Source organism: Sinocyclocheilus grahami, unplaced genomic scaffold (genome assembly GCF_001515645.1).
Source record: "Sinocyclocheilus grahami isolate Dianchi unplaced genomic scaffold, SAMN03320097.WGS_v1.1 scaffold56.1, whole genome shotgun sequence".
Classification (NCBI taxonomy): Eukaryota; Metazoa; Chordata; class Actinopteri; order Cypriniformes; family Cyprinidae; genus Sinocyclocheilus; species Sinocyclocheilus grahami.
The window spans coordinates 2,574,739-2,593,157 of record NW_015505235.1 but is presented as its reverse complement, the minus strand read 5'-3'; the positions used below and the strand labels follow the sequence as shown (position 1 = coordinate 2,593,157).

At 37.6% G+C, this 18,419-nt stretch overlaps 1 protein-coding gene across 1 annotated transcript in view; it reads left to right on the top strand.

Moving 5' to 3' along the window:
• LOC107584044 (dedicator of cytokinesis protein 4-like) overlaps positions 1-18,419 on the top strand; it is a 78,849-nt gene that overhangs the window by 30,350 nt on the left and 30,080 nt on the right. Inside the window, exons 15-24 of the mRNA XM_016270447.1 lie at positions 1,190-1,416; positions 5,066-5,219; positions 5,371-5,468; positions 5,578-5,661; positions 5,748-5,848; positions 11,741-11,822; positions 12,123-12,293; positions 14,767-14,959; positions 15,031-15,158; positions 16,989-17,123. Of these exons, the coding sequence (XP_016125933.1) occupies positions 1,190-1,416; positions 5,066-5,219; positions 5,371-5,468; positions 5,578-5,661; positions 5,748-5,848; positions 11,741-11,822; positions 12,123-12,293; positions 14,767-14,959; positions 15,031-15,158; positions 16,989-17,123 (1,373 nt within the window). The remainder of the gene's footprint in view (positions 1-1,189; positions 1,417-5,065; positions 5,220-5,370; positions 5,469-5,577; positions 5,662-5,747; positions 5,849-11,740; positions 11,823-12,122; positions 12,294-14,766; positions 14,960-15,030; positions 15,159-16,988; positions 17,124-18,419) is intronic.

Genomic DNA, 18,419 nt, shown 5'->3' with positions numbered 1-18,419 from the left:
CCCCCCAGAATGCGATTTGCATCGGTGGAACCCCCCAAATAGATTGGGCTAGTTTTGAGTAGCAATTGGGCGGGTTTTGTTGTGAAAACCTGGCAACCCTGCTCTCTTTAGACTCAAAATAAAAGCTCTAAGGAGTGTTTCTGACCCTGGATCCCTCCGGCGAGGCAGAGATGAAGTTGATGCGCAGACTGACTTCATAGCTATCCTCCTGAATGACAGCAGATATCATCTAGAGAGCAGATTGACAAACACAAAATGTTAATAATAATAATACAGATAAAAAAAGTATATAATTAAAAATAAAAATAATAGTAAAATAAATTAATAATAATAATAATAATGGAATGAAAGTAAATTTATATAATAAAAACAATAATAGTAAATTAATAAAATAATTTTAAAATTGACTTTGATCATTTACTGTTAATAAATAAACAATAAATGTATCAATTAAAGTAGTAAGATAAATAAATGAATGGTAATATTATTATTAATAAGTATTTTGATTACTCTTGTAAATTATTTCATTAAATGATAATAGTAAACTAATTATTATTTAAAATGGTTAATATAAAAAGTATATAATAAAAATAACAATAACAGTAAAATAAATTAATAATAATAATAATAATAATAATAATGGAATGAAAGTAAATGTATATAATAAAAACAATAATAGTAAACTAATAAAATAATTTAAAAATGATAATACAGGAATAAAACAAAAGTATGTAATAAAATAACAATAATAGTAAAAGTAAATCAATAAATTAATAATAATAATGGATTCTAAATAAAAGTATATAATAATAACAACAACAATAATAAATAATAATATATGATATAATATATAACAATATAAAAATATTTATAATTATAATTTTTAGTGGTCTGGAAAGTGGTCTTACTCTGCCCAGCCGAGGTTCTCCTATCAGAGCTCTGAACTCAGTATTATTCTGAGTGTAACTGCGCAGATGAGCGCAAATGTGATCCAGCTGCTTCCTCCAGTATCCTGAATCATACACACACCACATAAACATATGCTATAGAAGTCATACTTATTTAGTAGACTTATACAGTAGTCTACCTCGGCCTGGACTAACGGCAGTGAGGAGGGGCTTCCTGTCACTCATCTGCTCCTGCCTGCTAAGCTCCGCCTCCCTCTGTTGGCTCTGTTTTTTCAGCTCAGAGCTGGACGGGAAAAACAGACCCACCGTCTGCGTCTGGGCATCTGCGCACATGCGCAAACCTGCAGCTGGCGGCACAGTTGTTGATTCAGGTGCAGGAACTGCTTGCCAGGTGGCTGAAGACTATATGAGAGAGAGCGATGAGGACGATATAATACTGCACGCTTTTAATGAGCACCAAACAGGCCGTGTACTGTACCTGATCAGCTTCCTGTGCATCCTGTCCCTGGTTTACATGTGAGGGCGTCCTGGGTGGGCCGTCCAGGAAGACACCACAGCCACCACAGTAATTAGCATAAGGATGGCTGCTAGCTCCACACTGAGAACAAGTCACAGAGCTGGCTTTGTGGCCGGGCTGCAAATATAAACACAAAATCACACGGCATTCGAGTTCACACAAACACTGCCAATTATACGTTGAGGTGGTACATATCAAAAGGTCTAGTCGGTTCAAGTTCTTCTGGGTAAGTTCGTATTTACGAGTTGGGAAGTCGTGATTACAACAACAGCCATCAAACCACTTTTGTTGGAAGCAAGATTGTGATCGTAAAATAAAAAAAAATAAAAAAAACAATTCTATTAATTTCAACAAATGTTCCATAAATACAGATGCTGTATCCATTATGTGTGACATGTTTTATGGACACGCCCCCAACTCGGAAACCCAGTTTCCTACTTGTAATTACAATTTTGTAGTGCGTTCAACTCATAAATATGATCTTTCTGACATGATAATGGATCCTGCCATAGATATGCTATGCTATATGATATTCTAACCGCTAAATGCTACCAATAGAAAGATGGTAATGAAGGGGAGGGGCATTCTCATTCTACAGAGCATTTGATTGGACAAAAATTGCACATGCCCCTATGAACAAGATGAGTCATCAAAACTTGTGTTCAATTTTCCTTGAAGAGAATGTACTATTTAAATGCATTAAATGTGCTAAAATGTTGTTTTGTCAAACAGTTGAGCACACGTGCATGTAGATGACATTTACATATGAAGAGTTCATTTGCAAAAACCGATGAACTTATTTTTTTATTCCGCATTCCAAGTAATATCAATCAAACTGCAGTTGGGGTGTTTTGATTAAGTAATAATAACTTAAACAAATACAGGTAATTTACAAAATTAAAGTTAATTGAAAGTATGTTTTTTTACATATTAAAAGTTTGTTTTATAGCAAAAGCAGATAACTCCAACAGTCGTTTTTTGGCAAAAGCAGATAACTCCACATTTCATGTTTTAGAGTTAAAAACGTTTAATCGTTTAATCTTTTTAATCTCCTCAGATGACAATGTAGATGCCTGACAAACGTTGTTGTTTTTGTGATCATTGGATGTGATGATGTGATTACACGCAATACACAGAGTTTTTCCCTCACCATTGTACCGCGCTGCTTTTACAAGGTTCCGTGAAAACGTTTCAGCTTTTATTTTCCTTTTCGCCCTGAAGAAGATATCACAGGTTCATCAAGTTCGTCAAAATTATCCATCCTCGATCACTTTTAGTCAGCTTTGACGAAACTCCTCTCAGCTAGCACGTCTTTTCAAAGTGAAAGTAGCCTTGTCACCTGACCAAAATAAATAATAATTTTGTGCCTAAAAAGTGCCTAAAACTTTTAACAGTACTGTAGCTTTGCAGGTAGGTTTCTTGAAGCATCTTAGATGTTGCCACAGTTCTTCTGTCTCAGTTTGTTCTGTTTCTTCATGTTATTCCAGACAGACTGGATGATGATGAAATCATATCTCTGTGAAGAGCAATGGCTGGTGTCAGACTCCTTGTGCAAGCAAAAGTCTCACTGGATTATTACAATTAATGGCAAAATGAATGTTTGGAAATGTAAATTGGTATTTCCTACTGACACACTACAGCAAAAGATAGAAATAACTGACTTAAAACCATTTGTAGCTGGGGAAAATACTAGTGTTCTAATAATTTTGGCCACCACTGTGTGTGTATGTGTGTGTATATATAATAAATTTTTTATTTTTATATTTTAATTATGCAATTATAAGTGTGTGTGTTTTTGACTTTTTATTCAAAAATGTATAATAAAAAAATAAATAAAACACATATATTTATATAATTTATTATATTACTGACAAGCCAATCTCTGCTCTCCCAATTTGTTGTTAAATTTTGATTCAGCATACATGCACAGACACAGAGAGCTGCTGTTATTCGTGTCATGTTGTACCGTCACCCCTCACACTCCATTTGTACATTAGTTCATTAAAGAATCTTTTGCTAAACAAATAAAAGACTGTAATAATGTTCTGATGATTTGCGAACAGCTTAGTCATGTACATGTAGCCTTTTATTAAAAAAATTGCAATTAAAAACAGTCTAACGTATGTCCCATTTAAATCTAACAATGTACAACCTATAAAATAACTTTTGTGTATATGGATCAATGTGTGTAGCCTCAGGGAGGCTTAGCCCATAAACAGGCCCAGTATGATGCTGTGAGCTTCTCGTGGCCTATTTACTCCCTCTGAAATAGGCCGGTTTGCTCCAGCGTTTACACACATGTCTCGACGTAACACTAGAGATCACTGAATCCTGTAATATTGCACTGAGCTGTGTCACTGGTCATGTACGACAGCAATTCTGCTGACCTCTTACAGTACGTGTAGCAGTTTGAGCAAGATAAATGATAGAAAAAGAAAAGTCAGCTGTTTGCATTTCTGCTGGAGGCAACAGAACTGCTGACTGAATGTGGAGCGATTGCATGATGCTAATTAAAGCAATGGTTCAGCCAAAAATAAAACTAATGTCATCATTGTACTTACCTTCGTTACAATCCCATATGACTTTGTGCTTTCTGTCGAACACAAAATAAGTTTTGCAAAATGTTAAAGGTTTCCTTGAAAAATAAATAAATAAAATTATTATATATACATTTTTTGCCCCTAGAGGAAGCTTATACGTACATACAGTATATGTCTATACTGTATATTTAATTAAATGTACATTAAGTACATTTAGTAACCCATTATGTAAAAAAAATTAAGATTTTACAAAATTCATAAATACATTAGTTTAAAATAATTATAAATCTAAATATTAGATCATAATATTTTAAAGAAATAAATTATCAGAAATGTATATGGAAAATAATTCTGATTTTACTATTTAGCTGTGGACATTTTTGTTTCAATATTTGTTTATATATTTAAGGGTTAGGGTAAGCCTAACAATATGATATTGATATGTTTTTTTTTGTTTATATTCATAAATAAATAATAAACCTACACACATTTATACATGTATAAACATATAGACCTATATTTGTACATTATGTAGCATATGGTTGGGGTTACCTTAACTTATAAACATGTATATAATTTAATTATAAATATAAACAAAAAATAGTCATGTTTTTATATTATTTATTTATTTATTTATTTTTAGATTATATTGCGTAATAATGGAAAGTCAATAAATGACACTGCTAAATAGTAAAATAAGAATTTTCCATATACATTTCTGATAATTTATGTATTTAAAATATTATTTAATATTTAGTTATATAATTATTTTAAATGAATGTATTTATGAATTTTACAATTAATTTTTTTGTTTATATCTATAATTAAATTATATACCATATGCTACATACTGTACATATGACTATATAGGTCTGTATGTTTATACATGTATAAATGTGTAGATTTATAATTTGTTTATAAATATAAACAAAAAACATCATATACTGAACAAATTTATAAACTCAACATTTGTTTTTGCCCCCATTTTTCTATATATATTTGTTTGTTTGGTTGTGTTATGATGTGTTAATTATTAAATTGCATATATTAAGAAATACGATAAAACAGTTGTCAGGATCTTTTTCATGCATGTTTTCCAGTGTGAGGAGAACGCTAACCTGCAAGACTGTGCTCGCTACCTCAAACTGCCCTTCTCGAAATCAAATCTGCCCGGCAACAACCAAACTATGAAAGGCACTAAGGAATCCCTATGGATCACATCATTCCTCTGTTCTACCAAACTCACTCAGAACGGTAATGTGTGTGTCTCTTTGTACAGGATATGATAGGACAAAACGTCCCTAGTTGGAAGTTTTCTTGACATGATGCATCACAAAACATGGGAACATTTGGGTATCTGGCATGAAGTTTCACACACTGATTGCTTATTGGCTGTTTCCTGCAGGTGACATGCTGGACTTACTGAAGTGGAGAGCCCATCCGGAGAGAATCAGTGACAGCCTGTCTAAACTCAAAGAGATCGATGGCTCAGAAATAGTTAAGGTCAGCTGCCCTTCACAGCCTTGCTGTTGGTTAATGAACCTGTCAATCACAGTGATCTTTCTTCCTAATTGGTGCATATTTACTAATAAAGTCAAATATCTCTAATCAGTTTTTACAAGATACACTGGACACACTTTTTGGCATTTTGGATGAGAGTTCACAAAGATATGCACTCAAGGTGTTTGATTGTCTGGTAAGTACAGACCCTCATTTTTTTACACAATAGAGGCCAATGAAATTGCATGTTGCTTACTGTGCGTGTGCACTTTCGTCAATCAGGTGCACATTATAAACTTGCTCCAGGACAGCAAGTTTCAGCATTTTAAACCAGTCATGGACACCTACATTGAAAGCCACTTTGCAGGAGCCCTGTCATACAGGTATGTTAAAAATCAGAAGCGTTTAACTCTCAGGACGCCTGGAATCGATCCATTGATTTGAAGTGGAAATGTAGAGGTGTAAATGTGTGCTTGTGCTGTCTTTCATTAAAGTAAATGCCACTTGGGTTGAGGTTTTGTTATGTAATGCATGATATTTGATGCATTGAATGTGGCTTAAGTGTCTAAATACTTTGTAGGGTCACTGTATAGTTTGTTTTTGTCCTGGACGTTTGTTCGCAGCTCTCTCAAAGCACTGATTCCTCACTCGAATAGCACTTCATTTAGCATGTTCATTCATCTGGGTCAGAGATCAGCCCACATTACAGCCTACACAGTTGTCGAATGTGCATGTTACGCAACCAATTACGTTAAAAACTGGACAGAATCAGACAGACAGCCGTCAAGATCACTTGAAAAATTAGAAAGACTGTACAGTTTATTTGCAGAAATTAATTTTAACATATAGTTTAGAATCAAATCTAATAGACACGGATTGAAAGCCACAACAGTCCAGTTTCATGGGGTGTTTAGTCACATCTTTTTATTTCTAGTTATTCTTGCTCACTGGTGCAAATATATTGCGTCATGCTCTTTCATTTAAAGTCTCTTCCGTTCTGACTTTCAGTTCTCCTTTTGTTGTGATTTTTAGTCTCTTAAAAACCATGTAACCGCATGCTTGCAGAGCATTGGAAGATCAGCTCAAGAACTTTCCTCTCGTACTTCACACGCTCCGGTGCGATGGATGTCACTTTCCTTCAACTTCTCACTGCAATGCTAGGAAATCAGTCAAAATGCCAGGGATCCCACCACATGATGCTATTGCAATGCTTCTTTTTGTGTTGCAATACATGAGCTTTTATGATACACTGTGATTAAGAAGTCTCTCTTGTTTTCCTGCAGTATCACGGCTTCACTTAAAATTGCATTTTAGATCTATTTTTTTTCTATTGATTGTTTGAAATTCAGAATAAAGACGTGCTCGATTAGAATGCTAATGTTTTGGGAAGAAGACACAAAAAAACTTGATCGATAATTGGCAGACACATGGCTTAGCGGTTACATTGGGCTTTGGTACTCCTTCAGACAATGCAAGTTTGAATCTGGATTGCAACATTTGCATGCTACATTGCACCCTACATCTGTTTCCAATCACTTTCTCCTATCCATAAAAATGTCTCAGGTTGCTTATGTAACCATGGTTCCCTGAGAAGGAAATGAGACATTGCATCCTCTAGAGGTCACTATGGGGAACGCCTTCAGCGTGACCGGTGTCTGAAGCATACATCTGAACACGACAATAACATTGGCCGGCGACAGCCTATGACGTCATTACACGTCATCGGCTTCTTCATCTGAAGTTTCCGTCCGAATCATGGCAAGGGAACTAGAGGACGCATTGTCTCATTCCCTTCTCAGGGAACCATGGTTACATACGTAACCTGAGACGTTCCCTTCCGAGGGAACTTTGAACTGCATCCTCTAGAGGTCGCTATGGGGAACGCTATACCCACGCCGCCATGCTGAGGGGAGTGCATGCCAGAAACCATGGCGAGCACTAAATACCAACTCTACCATGGCCTTGGGAGTTGCCCCTAGGATGCCTTGACGGCTGTCAGTGACATTATACCCTCCGGCTAAGATCCTGAGCTGCATACCATAAACAACTTACCTGATAAGGGCTGGGTTGGGAAGCCCGAGCCTAGGGCAGAGCTCAAAGGCTTGGAATCAGACGAAAGAGATTCCTTTGAGGGGATACAGCCAGGTGTCTAAAAAAACAAACCAGACCCTGGCCTGTCACCCAGGGGGCTACTGCCTGCTCTGAATGAGCTTGGTCAAAAAACTGGCTCGACAGATCTTTGGTAGCAACACCCTGCTCAAAAATTTATCAACAGGGATACATAAGTTGAGTGGAGCCCAAGGTGAAAACCGGGGCCTAGACCAACTCAGAGAAAGGGAACGAGGCTGACAGTGCGTAACCCTTACCATACAGGATTTTAGAAAGTGCACAGAATGCTTAAACCTCTCAGGTGAGGGGAGCACTGCTATGCTTGACCAAATAGGGGAAACCAATCAGGGAGGCAGCAAGCGGCCAAACTATCTGATGTCGCTGTCACAGAGCTCAAAGAGTGGAGGGCTCGACCCTTAACTAAGAGAGAGGAACCCAGCTCGACCGAAGCGATCAATAGCCCAGGGGCAAAGTACCTAGCTCTCAAGTAGAGAGAAGGACTCACATAATCTACCCAGGACCGGCGAGCTCATAAAATATCCTCCCACAGTGAGGGGAGCACGGCCATGTCCGGGGAGCAGATTGATTGCAAATGGGACATCAGAAATGGGATCCAGCTTAAAAAAGGGTCGCACATTTCAACAGGGAACAACAGGGTCCCAGCATAGAGGCAACTGACCAAGGAGGCGACAGGGATGGGCCAAACAACTCAGTATTGTTGCATATGGAGTTCTCGGGAGCAGCGCTCTCTGCTCTCAAGCTGAGACTGGCCCTCAAAGCACAAACTGGGAACGATAGGCTCATAGCTAACCCTCGCAGTGAAGGGAGCATTCCTCAACTCGACCAGAAGACAGCGCTAGATTAGAAGGGGCAGTCTAGCAGGGCCCAATGAGAGACCATCAACTGATGCAGCTGAACACAATCTTATGCTCTCTATCTCGATAAAGAGCATGGGTCCCATTTAACCAGACCAGAAGAGAACTTGTAGAAACTACAGGACCCAATGACCCATTCATGCATAAAGAGCTACTGCTCCTCAGAGGAACGGTTTCCGCAGAAATACATCTCACTCATACCTCAGGGAATGCAGTGTACTCAAGCCCACTCTGCAGGGGGGTGATTCACTGGTTCGACCATAAGGGCAGTGTGACAGGGAGGTCCCGTGGACCTGACCGTCTATCGAACTGCAGAGTGGACCTAAAGAGTGTTAGGCCTCTCAACGCCTCAGCGAGAGGAGCTCTAGTTCAGAGAACGTGCATAATGGTTGAGAGGATGACTCAAATCTCAGGAGACCCCTCGGGGCAAGACATGAGTAGCATGTCTTGGCCGGGGCAGCTTCTCAAAGCAAACACCCAGCCAGGACATCAGGGAGCACATCACGAAGCATTATACTCCGAAAAATGCTCAACCTGAATGGCAGCGTTATACTGCGGACCTGATCGGCTAAGGAGGCTCTCGCAGAGGCCCAGCGACTTGGCTGCGTGGTCCAGTAAGCATGAAGCTGAAGATGCAGGGCAATCATGCAGTCTGGATCCAGTACTGACGGGTGACGCGAATCACGGGCAATGGCCAGACAATTCTCACCGCAACAGCAACACACAGCATGCATTCAGCTCCCGCGGGAGCTAAACACACTTCACCCACGCGCTAGATTACCTCGGAAATCAAGCGAGAACGGAAACCGCTGGCGAACGCACTCATGCAAACGCTAAACAAACTCTGGTAAATGGTGAAGTACTCACCTTCTCCTCAGTAGTCCTGCGAATGCCCTAATGGTCCAAGCCGCGTTCAATTCATGCTTATCCCTCACAAGAAAGAAGCTGTGAATGCAGAGCACATTCAACTCCCTCGAGAGCTGAACGCGCATGCACTTCACCACACACACACAACACGTGAGCCGTTGTGAAACTGCGGGTATCAGAGCAAAGCCTCTGGCAAGAGAACATGCACTCCTAGTCGTGCTTAGCTTATCGCTAACATAAACAAACGGTCAGTGAAGACGAAGAAGAGGATGACGTGTTCTCCCGGCGCCCTTTTATACTGTGATCACGCTGGGTAATGATGTCATAGGCTGTCGCCGGCCAATGCTATTGTCGTATTTAGATGTATGCTTCAGACACCGGTCACACTGAAGGCATTCCCCATAGTGACCTCTAGAGGACGCAGTTCGAAGTTCCCTCGGAAGGGAACATCCAGTTATCCAGTTATAGACCTAGCACTACAGGAGTAATACAAGTAATATACTACAAATATACTGTTTTGCCAATTTTGCAATAAATGCAATTCAGAAAAAAAAGTATTTATAAATTGTGGGTTCAGTACACTACAAACATATTAATTTGCCAATATTTGGTCATCTATTTATTTATTTATTTATTGTTTGTGGGTTCAGTACCCTGCAAATATATCGTTGATTTGCCAATATTCAGTCATCATCATTTATTTATTTACTACATTGTGGGCTCAGAACAAACATACTGTTAATTTGCTATTATTATTATTATTATTATTATTATTATTATTATTATTATTATTATTATTATTATTATTATTATTATTATTATTATTATTATTATTATTATTATTATTATTATTATTATTATTATTATTATTATTATTATTATTATTATTATTATTATTATTATTATTATTATTATTACTACTACTACTAAATTATGGGATCAGTACTCTACAAACGAATTTTTAATGCAATAAATGCAATTCAGACACATGTCAGATTGATTTCCATTATGAATCTTCCTATAAATACGTTCAGTTCTACTAAACAAACATAATGTCGATGTTCAGTTTACCCAGCCAGGACATCAGGGAGCACATCACGAAGCATTATACTCCGAAAAATGCTCAACCTGAATGGCAGCGTTATACTGCGGACCTGATCGGCTAAGGAGGCTCTCGCAGAGGCCCAGCGACTTGGCTGCGTGGTCCAGTAAGCATGAAGCTGAAGATGCAGGGCAATCATGCAGTCTGGATCCAGTACTGACGGGTGACGCGAATCACGGGCAATGGCCAGACAATTCTCACCGCAACAGCAACACACAGCATGCATTCAGCTCCCGCGGGAGCTAAACACACTTCACCCACGCGCTAGATTACCTCGGAAATCAAGCGAGAACGGAAACCGCTGGCGAACGCACTCATGCAAACGCTAAACAAACTCTGGTAAATGGTGAAGTACTCACCTTCTCCTCAGTAGTCCTGCGAATGCCCTAATGGTCCAAGCCGCGTTCAATTCATGCTTATCCCTCACAAGAAAGAAGCTGTGAATGCAGAGCACATTCAACTCCCTCGAGAGCTGAACGCGCATGCACTTCACCACACACACACAACACGTGAGCCGTTGTGAAACTGCGGGTATCAGAGCAAAGCCTCTGGCAAGAGAACATGCACTCCTAGTCGTGCTTAGCTTATCGCTAACATAAACAAACGGTCAGTGAAGACGAAGAAGAGGATGACGTGTTCTCCCGGCGCCCTTTTATACTGTGATCACGCTGGGTAATGATGTCATAGGCTGTCGCCGGCCAATGCTATTGTCGTATTTAGATGTATGCTTCAGACACCGGTCACACTGAAGGCATTCCCCATAGTGACCTCTAGAGGACGCAGTTCGAAGTTCCCTCGGAAGGGAACATCCAGTTATCCAGTTATAGACCTAGCACTACAGGAGTAATACAAGTAATATACTACAAATATACTGTTTTGCCAATTTTGCAATAAATGCAATTCAGAAAAAAAAGTATTTATAAATTGTGGGTTCAGTACACTACAAACATATTAATTTGCCAATATTTGGTCATCTATTTATTTATTTATTTATTGTTTGTGGGTTCAGTACCCTGCAAATATATCGTTGATTTGCCAATATTCAGTCATCATCATTTATTTATTTACTACATTGTGGGCTCAGAACAAACATACTGTTAATTTGCTATTATTATTATTATTATTATTATTATTATTACTACTACTACTAAATTATGGGATCAGTACTCTACAAACGAATTTTTAATGCAATAAATGCAATTCAGACACATGTCAGATTGATTTCCATTATGAATCTTCCTATAAATACGTTCAGTTCTACTAAACAAACATAATGTCGATGTTCAGTTTTCCGCAGTGTTGTTTGTTTGTCTCTCTGGCAGGGATCTGATCAAGGTGCTGAAGTGGTATGTGGACCGTATTATTGAAGCGGATCGTCAGGAACATATCCAACAGGTGCTGAAGGTGAGATGCTTCACACTACACGTATTTTCTCGCTCTCACAAATCATTTTTACACATTCTGCCCTTCACAATGATATTTAGAGTCTGTCATTACTGTCCTCCATCTTCTGATTTTCTACAGCCACAAATACAAATACAATTTATATGTGTAATGTACTGAATATTAAATTTCTTAGGAATGGTTCGCTGCGGGCCGTTATGACTTCGACATTGCATTAGTTCACACAGCCCATGCATTTTTAATTAGGCAGCTTTTATGTTGCTTTCTGTGCTCAGATCTGCTATTCTGTTGGTTTCCTAGGCGACGGAGTATATTTTTAAGTATATTATCCAGTCACGACGGCTGTTTGCGCTGGCCACGGGCGGACAGAACGAGGAGGAGTTCCGCTGCTGTATGCACGAGCTTTTCATGTCCCTCCGCTTCTTCCTCTCGCAGGAGAACAAGGGCTCACGGCCCATCACACAGACACAGGTGAGAGACACACAGATCTGTTTATGTTGGAAAACTCCTTATATTGTATAGTTAACACATGGAATGAGCATCTCTAGTGGGTGAAAAAGGTTGAGTGAGTTTAGCATGCAACATTCCTCTTTCTTTTCTTCCACCACTAGTTTTAAATACAAATTAATTGAATACAATTATTTTATTATATAATTATTTAAATTAATAACAAATAATTTAATAAAATAAATACAATAAAAATTTTAAAAAAAATTATTTAAATATAAATACAATTAAAATCTACTGTTGATACAGAGTTTTTAAAAATTATTTCTGGTTTACAATTCTTGGCTATGATGTTGTTAACCCAATAATAATAATAATAATAATAATAAATTATTGTTGTTGTAATTGTTGTTATTAATATTATAAAAATATTTTAATAATTATTATTATTATGATTTTGTTATTGTATATTTTATAATAAACTTTATAAGTCATGTAATTGTTGTTATCTGGTGACAGTTTTTTATATTATTTTATTATTTCTGTTTACAATTATTATTCTTATTATTACTTTTAAAGTTTATTATATAAACAGTATATAAACTAAAGATGAATTGACCTTATGGAGCATTATTCTGATTAATAGAGACAATGATTTTAGTCTCAGGCCTGAAGTATCCTCTGAAACCATGGGACGTCTGCCGAGGCAAATCTGCTGTATTAAGCATTTATTTGCCAGAGAAATGTCCTTAATTTTGACTGACATTTTACCCTTGAGAGATAGGATCATTTATGTTTTATGTAGAGAATGACATACAAAGGCAGTTTTCAGTGCACTCCCTAAAATTCAGGCAAAGCATTTGAAGTCTCCCGCAAATCTTTCCGACTTCCCTGAGCTGAATGCAAGAGCTTCTTCTATTCTCCTTCGCTCGGGTGCCCATCGCATTGGCTTTTGTTCAAACCTTGGTGTGAGTTTGTTTTGATGTTCCGCCGTGTTCTACAAAGAGTCTCGGAGTGCCCATGTGCCCCATTTGAAAGAGAAAGACGAATACTTCCAAAGAAGGAATTGCTTTGGGTTTTAATGAGAGAAAGAAACATTGTAAATGAACACGAAGGAAAAGGATGAAAAGAATGAAGATGAAAAAAGAGAGATAATGATGGCGCAACAAGATTACAAGAAGCTCTAGGGAAGACTTGAGATAATAGGGAAGTGAGAAAAACAGACAATCACATTTCATTTATGTTTTAGAGTTTGGTTCAACACTTGGGAAAAATCACCACTTATTAAATATCACAAACAGACTTTAAAATTTTAAAAAATATATTTTTACTTTTATTAAAAAACTCTAATTGTATTTTACAATTGTATTTTATATTATTTTATTAACATTTCTGAGATTATTTAAGAGTTTATTTGACAGATGTAAAAAAAAATTATTTCATTTGTACACACAATTTAGGGGTGGTTTTATCTGAAATAGTTGCTGTTACAAAAATAAACAGAAGTGTCAGTCCGCAACCACCAAATAAATTGGTGTTAATATGTATGAGCAGAAGTTTTATTCTTCTAAAAATAATAAGTGCTGAATTTTTCACACACGTAACCAAAAACCAGCATGTAATTTACAGTTCTGCTCATAAATATCTACGTTCTACTAGATACTTTCTAACATTTCCGTATACTTATGCTAATTTAGACTAAATATATATTAGTATTTATTTTAGAGTTTTATATCACTAATCACACAAGGTTTGGCAGATCTAGAGATGGATTTTCTTCAGAAGTGCTTATTGAACAATTGTGATACCTTGTAAACACAACTTCAACTGAATTTTAGCCATTAGTGTGCAGTATGCTTTAGGTGGTCAGTGGACAGACGGTGGTCTGAGACTGAGACTAGTGTCATTTAACACTTCAAGTTGGATTGTCTCAAGCATGAATAGAGTTAGTACATCCCAATAGGTTATAGTTGTGCGGTATATCTGTAGATGTATATTCACCTCAGATGATTTATTAGCCCTGTGTTGGGCTGAGTGCTGTTTGAACATTTTAATCTTCATAGAGAGCAGAACATCAATTAAGACAAAAGAAGTGCAATTTAGTGTGATCAACTAATTCAAAAAGTTGCATAGTTATCATTCATGATGGTACTAAATAAAAAATAGCAGCTTTTATTTGTTAAAATGATTAACATCTTGCATATTCTGCAAGAGATATATAAACTGTATAGTAACAGTTTCATGACAATGTTATGTTTATCTGCAAACTTACATTGTTAATTGAAATAATTATATTTTTTGCATTTTGCACATTATTGTCACCATTATTTAATTGCATTTATTTTTTTCTCGCTGGTAGTTTTGAGGTTGTTTCGTAATGTAGTGTGCATTAAAATTACTGTTTTATTTATTTTTTACTTACTTTGTTTATTTTTCCATGTAATCAGTGTGAATGAGATTGTTTCTTGACTTGATTGTTTGTCACCTGACTCCACAGGCAGTGTTTCTGCAGTCGTTCCCGGCTGTGTACGGGGAGTTGCTGAAGCTCTTTACGGTCAGGGAAGTGGCCACGTTTGTACGGGAGACCTTGGGCAGCCTCCCCACCGTGTCCCAAGCCGACTGCCCCCTGGAGGCCGTCAAACTGCACTGCATCGCCAAAACCGTAGAGAGCCAGCTCTACACAAACCCTGGTAAACACATGCTCACTGAAGATGAAGATGTTAGAGACAGTCTGCTCAATGTTTGTGTGTGTTTTTATCAGAGTCTAGATGTATCCTGCTCCCGGTGGTGCTGCGTTTGCTCCAGGCTCACATGCAGGAGCAGCGAGATCTCGTCATGTGCGCTCACATACTCACCTGCATGCTGTCTCTCCTCAAGAAAGACGACAAGGTAAGATAACCCTCACACAACTATAGGACAACACTTTGGACAACAAGCAGACTTGGTCTAAGCAAACAGAGCCAATCTCAAAAGAGATTGCTAAACTCCAACGTACATGTTTGCTGGCATTTTCAGCTCATCAGCGCTTTTTCTGTTACATAGAGAGTGTGTGGTTGCCAGGTTGGGAGCATTATGTAAATCACTGACCAGAAAATATATCAATTTAAATGAAAATCTCTGATTTTGGGGGATCTAAACTGTTGACATCTGGCAAACGCAGTCATGAAAGTTTATGGAGGCTTGTTGCCAATGCAAAATAATGCAAATTCCAAATTAAAATAAAATGTTTTCAGTACAAATAACTAGCAGGCAAGTATTATGGAAGACCATATCCACCACTGAAAAAAAAATATGTAAATGTATGTATGTATGTTTTGATTTGCTGAAAGATTTTTTCCTCATTAAGTCATATATTTAAGGGCAGTTAAAGAAGATGGTTATAGCACACTCGTAGCATAATAAAAGTAAAAAAAAACACTCTGAGAAGTTGGGTCTTTAAAATTATCACTCTAAATGCATTGCTTTTATTCAAATCCTTTGCCTTCAACACAGCTTTTCAAGTCTGTCATACTTTCAATTTCCTGCTTTCAGCAATCTTCCGTTTATGCATAATCCATAGGTCTCCATTTGTTATGAAAGTTTTGTGCTGTAAAAGAGTATTTAGCTTATTTATTTGTCAAATATCTGCCATTCCCAAGAGTATGAAACACGTTTGTCAAAACGTGGCCTTAAATCCGCATAATTATGCAAGGCTCCCTGAAGACCTACTTATCATTCATGCAACCCAGAAGCTTTGTTGAATTAGTGTTTTTGCACATCCCCTATTCGTGTTAACTTCTGCTTTGAAGAAGACCACAGGAAACTTGTCTTGAAAATGCTGAGGCTGCTATAAATGTAGACATCCTCTCTGACCTTCAAGTCAAATGGCGGGTCTCACGCACAGAGAAGGAACGATGTGCATCAGACGCACTGGTTTTTTCCTGCACTTGCATAAACTGAAATGACAGCTGAACCTTTCATGGCTGTCTCACCCTTTTTGCCATTAGCACTCTCAAAAGAGATTGCTAAACTCCAACGTACATGTTTGCTGGCATTTTCAGCTCATCAGCTCTTTTTCTGTTACATAGAGAGTGTGTGGTTGCCAGGTTGGGAGCATTATGTAAATCACTGACCAGAAAATATATCAATTTAAATGAAAATCTCTGATTTTGGGGGATCTAAACTGTTGACATCTGGCAAACGCAGTCATGAAAGTTTATGGAGGCTTGTTGCCAATGCAAAATAATGCAAATTCCAAATTAAAATAAAATGTTTTCAGTACAAATAACTAGCAGGCAAGTATTATGGAAGACCATATCCACCACTGAAAAAAAAATATGTATATGTATGTATGTATGTTTTGATTTGCTGAAAGATTTTTTCCTCATTAAGTCATATATTTAAGGGCAGTTAAAGAAGATGGTTATAGCACACTCGTAGCATAATAAAAGTTAAAAAAAACACTCTGAGAAGTTGGGTCTTTAAAATTATCACTCTAAATGCATTGCTTTTATTCAAATCCTTTGCCTTCAACACAGCTTTTCAAGTCTGTCATACTTTAAATTTCCTGCTTTCAGCAATCTTCCGTTTATGCATAATCCATAGGTCTCCATTTGTTATGAAAGTTTTGTGCTGTAAAAGAGTATTTAGCTTATTTATTTGTCAAATATCTGCCATTCCCAAGAGTATGAAACACGTTTGTCAAAACGTGTGTGTGTGTGTGTGTGTGTGTGTGTGCAGGAGCCAGCCGCATCTGAAGAGGTGGATCTGATCGTGGAGAGTGTTTTGGGTGTGTTACTGCGGACCATATTGGAAATCGCTAACCGGCCACAACCAGCAGGGCCTACGCTACGGCCCCAAGTTCAAGACGTTACGGTAAGAAAACCAAATAAGAAAGCAAGCTTTATAGAGAATAGGCAAGAGTGAATTTAAAAAAGTGTAACATGCGAGAAAGCATCAGATACAGGCCCTGAGGGCGAGGTAATTACAGCCCAGCAGTCAAAGTGCTTTACACATCAAAGTCTCTCCACACAAGCAGCAGGTGAATTCTGGCAGCGTTCCTGCTAGATGTGACGTATTCCCCAGCGCCCGAAGGTTTTTGTGAATGCAAACCTCACCATACCTCATTTCAACTCCAACTTATTCATCCGTATTCAACACAGACTGAGATTTATCAAGGGTTTTATGGGGCGGTTCAGTATGGGAATGAAATAATCTGTGATGTCTTTTTTTTTTTTCCTGTGGAGGCAGGTGTTTTGCAAATGAGTTTACATGGGCAATGTATAGCTAGACCTACATGAAATCTGCTGACTTTTTGATGTTTTTGTGGGACTGTTGGAGAGTATATGCAGAAATCTGCTGAATATAAAAAATATTTTGAAGAAAAAAAGAAAAAAACTATGTATGTATATATACAATACAAATAATGTTCCATTGTCATTCAGTGTAACACTTATACAGTGGGGAAAAAAAGTATTTAGTCAGCCACCAATTGTGCAAGTTCTCCCACTTAAAAAGATGAGAGAGGCCTGTAATTTTCATCATAGGTATACCTCAACTATGAGAGACAAAATGAGAAAAAAAAATCCAGATCTCTCATAGTTGAGGTATACCTATGATGAAAATTACAGGCCTCTCGCATCTTTTTAAGTGGGAGAACTTGCACAATTGGTGGCTGACTAAATACTTTTTTGCCCCACTGTAGTTATATAAAATTCAAACAGCATGCTTATTCTGACCTGTATATATTAAAATATATAAAAGAATAAGTGAGCATATAAAATTTTATTGGGTTTTAAATGAGTAAAAAAATCTTACTGACAAATGGGCGAAACCTAGGATAGTGGCAAATTTAAAAAATGTAAAATAACAACTAATTAGTATTTGGGGTGAAAGTAATTGGTTTTTTAATACGTCATAAATTGATTTTTGTTGTAAATATGCCTGACAAGATAGTGAAGTGAAGTGAAGTGACATGTGGCCAAGTATGGTGACCCATACTCAGAATTAGTGCTCTGCATTTAACCCATCCAAAGTGCACACACACGTGAACACAGCCATCTATGCTGCGGCACCCGGGGAGCAGTTGGGGATTCGGTGCCTTGCTCAAGGGCACCTCAGTCGTGGTATTGAAGGTGGAAGAGAGCGCTGTACATTCACTCCCCCCACCTA